At 41.2% G+C, this 6,000-nt stretch overlaps 1 protein-coding gene across 1 annotated transcript in view; it reads right to left on the bottom strand.

Moving 5' to 3' along the window:
* The window catches only part of KAT6A (lysine acetyltransferase 6A), a 68,260-nt gene extending 62,842 nt beyond the window's left edge, over positions 1 to 5,418 (bottom strand). The window contains exon 1 of the mRNA XM_033158988.1: positions 4,489 to 5,418. Coding sequence (XP_033014879.1) covers positions 4,489 to 5,091 — 603 coding nt within the window. The 5' untranslated portion in view covers positions 5,092 to 5,418. The remainder of the gene's footprint in view (positions 1 to 4,488) is intronic.
* Positions 5,419 to 6,000: the final 582 nt, after the last annotated feature.

Here is a 6,000-nt window from a genome sequence, read left to right on the forward strand (position 1 = left end):
AGCAGAACTTGAGGGATCTCTCTAAAGCATAAGCATCTACAAAATAATTTCCTCCAAAGAATCCATGAATCAACAGTCATGGTTTTAAATAAAATAATACTTTCCTTGTATGAGAGCTATTAATCATTCAAAGTTGTCACAATATACCATAACTTCAGGTATTGCCATATCCAAAGGTATCCAACAGCTATCAAGGTTTATCATGATTAAAATAATTCAACTATATCCAAATAGCCTTAAAGGAATGTCAGGTGGGATTCTGTGGAACTAGAAAAACTCTGAGCTGGTAATTACATCACCCAACACAGACACAAGAAGTTTCACACAAATAACTTCCAAGTTCTTTTCTACACAACCAACACCCTAATTCAGCCACACCTAAAACTTGCAGTACATACTGCTGTTCATAGAGTTTTACTTGCAATTATGCAAAATTGGTTCCTCTGCCATTTATTTTCATAAAGTACTGTACAAAGTATTTAAAAAGCCATTTTCCTTTAACTAGGCATTTTAACCCAGTAGTTAGATTAAAAAGACAAGAGTGGTTTCAGCCTTCAAGGCTACAGTGTGAACAAGTGCTTAAAATGTCAGAAGAAGTTAAGACACCATATGAATGAACAAGGTTGTTATTCAAATAAATCCTAAAACATTCAAGAACCACTACAGACAACATGTTCTCTGAAATGCTTAAGAGTATGGGGAATAGCATTACATCACTGGGAGACCATTGCTACAACATTTGTGAAGCCAGGGTTAAATAATTGGGTCTTGATATTGAAAAGACTAGGAAAACAATTTATACAACTTGGGGGTGGGAGGTATGATATACTTTACAATTTACCAATAAGTCGCCATAAGGATGTTATTTGCCCGAAATCAGCCAGTGAATTGCAGGGCTCAGGATAGAGTTAAGCAAAAACCAGTGTGACTGAACTGTCTGTCCCACTCTATCTTGGTGACTTCGACTTTTAGATTATCTTATTTTGGAGGGAATGTTTGTGTCTCTCAAAGCAACACCTTTGCACTAACATATGCTGGATTGTCAAATGTTTTTATCCCTTTATATCAGGCAATCCTTTTAAGCACTGACATGGTGCACCTACAACAGCATAGTGAGAATTTAGAAATAAAGCTGGCAAGAATGTACAAAAAAGTATTTCACTGTTGAAGTGGAAGTTAAAAACCAGACAACATGAAATATAGTTTACTTAAATCTATGGAACCACCTTGTTGAGGAAAAAAAATCAATAAAGGGTTAGCATGCAGATTTGAAACTTAGCAGGAATTTAGACATAGTCAGTTGGAAAGCTTTGCCAAATGCTCAAAAGAACGTTTTTGCGTGTGAATCTGTTCCCATGTTCAAAACCTAACCCCAAACAAGATATGTGATCTATTCTAGGTAAACACTATGCTCTCAACAGCCCCCTCCAAAGCATTTCTACTCAGAATTATTTCAGAACAGAATTCAACGGAATTTTTTATTTCTAGTAAAATGGCTTGAGATGACTACCTTAGAAGTTCAGCATACCTACTCCAGCTACCTCCCCTACATTAGCCACAACACTGCTATGCTAAACTTGCAGCAATAGTCAGGGTTTCCCATCAAGCAGTGGCCCTCTCATTTCTCTCCATGGAATATCCAGCAGCTGTATTCCAGATATTTCGGGGGTGGGGGTGGGCGGGGTGGACTCCAAGGGACTCCCTCTGCACCCAGAGGGAGCCTTGCAATCTTAGTACAGTTGTACCTTGGAAGTCAAACAGAATCCGTTCCGGAAGTCCATTTGACTTCCAAAACGTTCGAAAACCAAACTGCAACTTCTGGTTGGCTGAAAGAAGCATTAGAAGCTGCAGAAGCCCCATCGGACGTTCAGGTTCCAAAAAAAATGTTTGCAAACTGGAACAATCACTTCCGGGTTTGTGGCGTTTGGGAGCCAAAACATCCGAGTTCCAGGGCGTTCGGGATCCAAGGTATCACTGTAGTTACAAACAGAGAATCAACTCTTTTTGAAATGTTACTATTGTTCTCACTGGTCCCTATCAACACATATGCACATTCCTGCATCACTCCACAGTATGTGCTTATTTCATAGGGGAAATGTGCCAAATATGCACTACTAGCAGTTATGAGCCTCACAAATGATACACCAATAAAATTAAAAGGGCAACAGGGGCATCATTGTATCAGATCCTTTAATAGAAGGGACCAGCGTTCAAAACTAACCAGACACCAGGAGCGTTTTGCTACTGGTGTGGGTCCAATTGCGACATGGAGATTTCTAGGCGCCAGGTTGGCGACCAGTTTAAAAACATCTGCCTTAGTTCATAGTTAATACCATTTCCATTTCCCCTGCGTGTGCTTTTTTCTTTTTTGAATACTAGGACAAGTGAATTGTACAAGCAAGCTAAAGTCAAGCAATGCAGTTGAGATCACAGAATCATAGCGTTGGAAGGGAACCCCAGGGTCACATAGTCCAACCCCCCTGGCGAACAGACATTCCATTGTGGCAACCACGACCTAGATTTAAGGTGCCATTTGGCACCTAGCCTATATATCTGAGTTTCTAACACCAGAAGGGATGTGTGTAAACAGGACTTCAACCAAAAAGAGATTGCTAGAAGAGAATGCCTGATGAAATTCTCACATGCACCTTTAAGAAATTAAATGTTTCTTAACCATTAATCTTTGCATTAGTTGCCATAGGAAATGGAAATGGACAACAGAAAAGGAACAGTGGATTCAAAATGCTGCTCAACCTTGAATCATACTAGGTAGACCTTGGATCACTCATTATTTCTCAGCCTCAGCTACCAGACATTATTATTGATGTAAAACTATTTATGGTAATCCCCTTCTACACCACCTTTACTCTTTGGAAGAAAGGTAGAGTATTATTGTTTCCGAAAGGAATGGGTGCATTCATGAGAGTGGACAACCCATTACCCCTGTAAGAACAGTCAGGAAGAATACTCTCATGTCAAAAGCAACCCAAACTACTACAAATGAGATCAATAGGGAGAACAGCTACTATGCCAAACTTTATAGACTTGTTCTGGATCATGTAATATGTTTTTCCTATATCCAAATATTTAAGATTTCCAAGATGACAAGTTTGTAGCATTATTGACTAACAGTGTTTACTCTGTGTATCAACTGAGTTAGACAATGGTCACCGTTGCTACCTTAGTAACGTATTCACATCACAACCATAGATTTCAAATTTATATCTACCAAGACCAGGCATTGGCAAACTCGGCCCTCCAGATGTTTTGGGACTACAACTCCTATCATCCCTGACCACTGGTCCTGTTAGCCAGGGATGATGGGAGTTGTAGTCTCAAAACATCTGGAGGGCTGAGTTTGTCTATGGCTGACCAAGACCAAATGAGGATGGCAGACTATTTGAAACAGTCAATGAAATTAAGATTGACAGGACATCGTTTAAAAGTTACTGGTGCTACACTTTACTTTTCATTTGCAAATGTAAGTTATCTTATGGCTTTCCCAAACTTGTATCAGGACAAGCGTTGATTTTAATGTAACTAATAAGAGGTCTCTATGATTATCACATTCATTACATCAACAGCTACTCATTCTTTAACATACAAACCGCTCCTTCCCATTTAAAATACACACCCATTCCATTTCCAAAGTTGCTTAAAAGCAGCTTCCCTCACTCTTTCCCAGTGAGGACAAAACTTGAGAGGACATGGAAGGTCTTAACGATAAATTCAATACTGTGTATTTGGGAAAGTATGTACACTGAAGTTATGAGGTTTATGATTCTAAACCTCATGTGCACTATCTGGGAGAAGTTAAGATGAAGCATATCAACTCCACCCCAACTTAGCTGGCCTTGAGTGTAGTGGTTAGGAGCAATGGACTCGTAACCTGGTGAACCAGGTTCGATTCCCCGCTCCTCCACATGCAGCTGCTGGGTGACCCTGGGCTAGTCACACTTCTCTGAAGTCTCTCAGCCTCACTCACCTCACAGAGTGTTTGTTGTGGGGGAGGAAGGGAAAGGAGATTGTTAGCCGCTTTGAGACTCCTTAAGGTAGTGATAAAGTGGGCTATCAAATCCAAACTACCCGGCTCATGGACTTACACCGGCTGAAGAAAAGCCCTGCTGGGGAAAGTAACACCAGTGTACAGGGCAAAAGGGGGCACGTCAAGGGTGGGGAAAGCAACTCATGGAGGAGGAGGAGGGGGTTTAAACTATGGTTTGCTGCATCCTCACTATCTTCATTCACTGGCCCTACACACAGAGCTCAGTGTAACTTACCCTGCCAAAAATGCAAATATTGCAAATTGAAAGATGAGGGATAAGACCTTGCCTAAAGCCACTTGGGAGTTCAGAGCTGAGCTGAGAGTCCTCAGCTCACACTGTTAGCTAACAAACCAACACATTTACAAGTTACTTTTGTAAAAGTAATGTGGAGCACTGAATCTGCCATTCAGCACCCAAGAGCTGGTTAGCAAGTGGTTCTTACCTTATCTTTTTCATGCGGAAGGAGAGATACTGGAGGAAGACAAGAAAGAGATTCACAGCTCTCTTTCCCATCTGCATTTGCGGCTGCTTTAGTATTGAGTTGGTACAGAGGTCCATCTTTAAGGAGTCGCCCATGGCCAATTGCCCGCTTGACAGCCAATCGCAGTTGCTGGTGAAAGGTGGAAGGGGCACTGCTTGCAAATAGAGCTGACACATCCTTCTGCCCTTTCAAAAAGCGTTCAATGTTCTTCAAGGATGAGCCACTGGACTCTGCCAAGCCCTCAACTGCCCGTTTAATCAGTTTATTCCAGTCCACGTTTGGTTTACCATCCAACTTTCCATGGTTTCGTGGTTTGGGAAGTGCTATTCGCCCAGGGTTATCAGGATCCTTATAGGAATTAAGTCCCTTATTGGAAACCTTTAATATGGTCCCATCTTTAACACTCAGTTCCAATTGCTCCAGAACCGTTTTTCGGTCCAAACCATGGGACGAAGACACAGCATTGCATATCCTCTCTTCTGAAGGGCGCTGTTTTTGCTTCTTGACCTTTTTAATTGCCTCCAAAATCCACTCCGTGTACAGCGGGTTAGCAAGTTTTACCATGATGAAGACTTCTGTATATCCATAGAGTCGTTATCCCTTATCCCTATACTGAAGGAGTTTCACAGAATGGGAAAACAGATGATCGGAGGATAGGGACCAGTTAACCATAGCATACACGTTGTTTGCCCCAAATTCCTTTTTCAAACATAAAATTTCCTATTTTCCATTAATATATATATATATCCTGTTAGGAACCAATTCATATTTTTCCAATGCCCCCCCTCCAAAAAAAGCAGCAGGTGTATCATACAGGTGAGACGAATTCAGCACATCTCAATCCAGCTCTTTACATTCCAAGTCTGGTACACAAGTAAATAAAATGACGAGCCTGAAAGAAAGAAAAAAGAGAAAACAGAGTTATTTGACTTTTTAACAAGCAGCTCCAAACTGTAAAGTTTTGCTAGCCCCTCAGCACAACAGTGTCAACACAGCTGTGTTAAAAAAGGAAAATGTGTCCAAGAATATATGGTCTTAAAAAAAATCTGAAAGCAATTAAAGATTTGGCATTTAAAATGGCAATGTATTGGGCAAATTCTTCAACAAGTCTGGACTTGAAGCAAAACACCATTTAGAAGGCACTAGCCACCAAAACAACTGAGGCAAAATCCTCCAAAAGTAGGGAAGAAAATCTCATAGAAAAGCCAGCTCATTCCATCTCCTCACCCCGGAAAAAGACTTGCAAGATTACTACAAGAAAACAAGCTGGTCGGACAAGTCACCGTCATTTGGGGGGAAAAGAAAAAAGAAGGTAAGTTGGGAGGGGCAAAGGCAACTGCCTAACAAGAAAGCTGCAGAAGCCCATCTAGCCCAACCTTTCACAGCAGCTGAGCCAACCCAACACCTACATGAAGGCTGCAGCTACACTACTTTCTGAAGGTATAGGATCCTACCACCTGCTCAAGCTGAGCA

The sequence above is a fragment of the Lacerta agilis genome, chromosome 8 (assembly GCF_009819535.1).
Source record: "Lacerta agilis isolate rLacAgi1 chromosome 8, rLacAgi1.pri, whole genome shotgun sequence".
In the NCBI taxonomy this organism is placed as follows: domain Eukaryota; kingdom Metazoa; phylum Chordata; class Lepidosauria; order Squamata; family Lacertidae; genus Lacerta; species Lacerta agilis.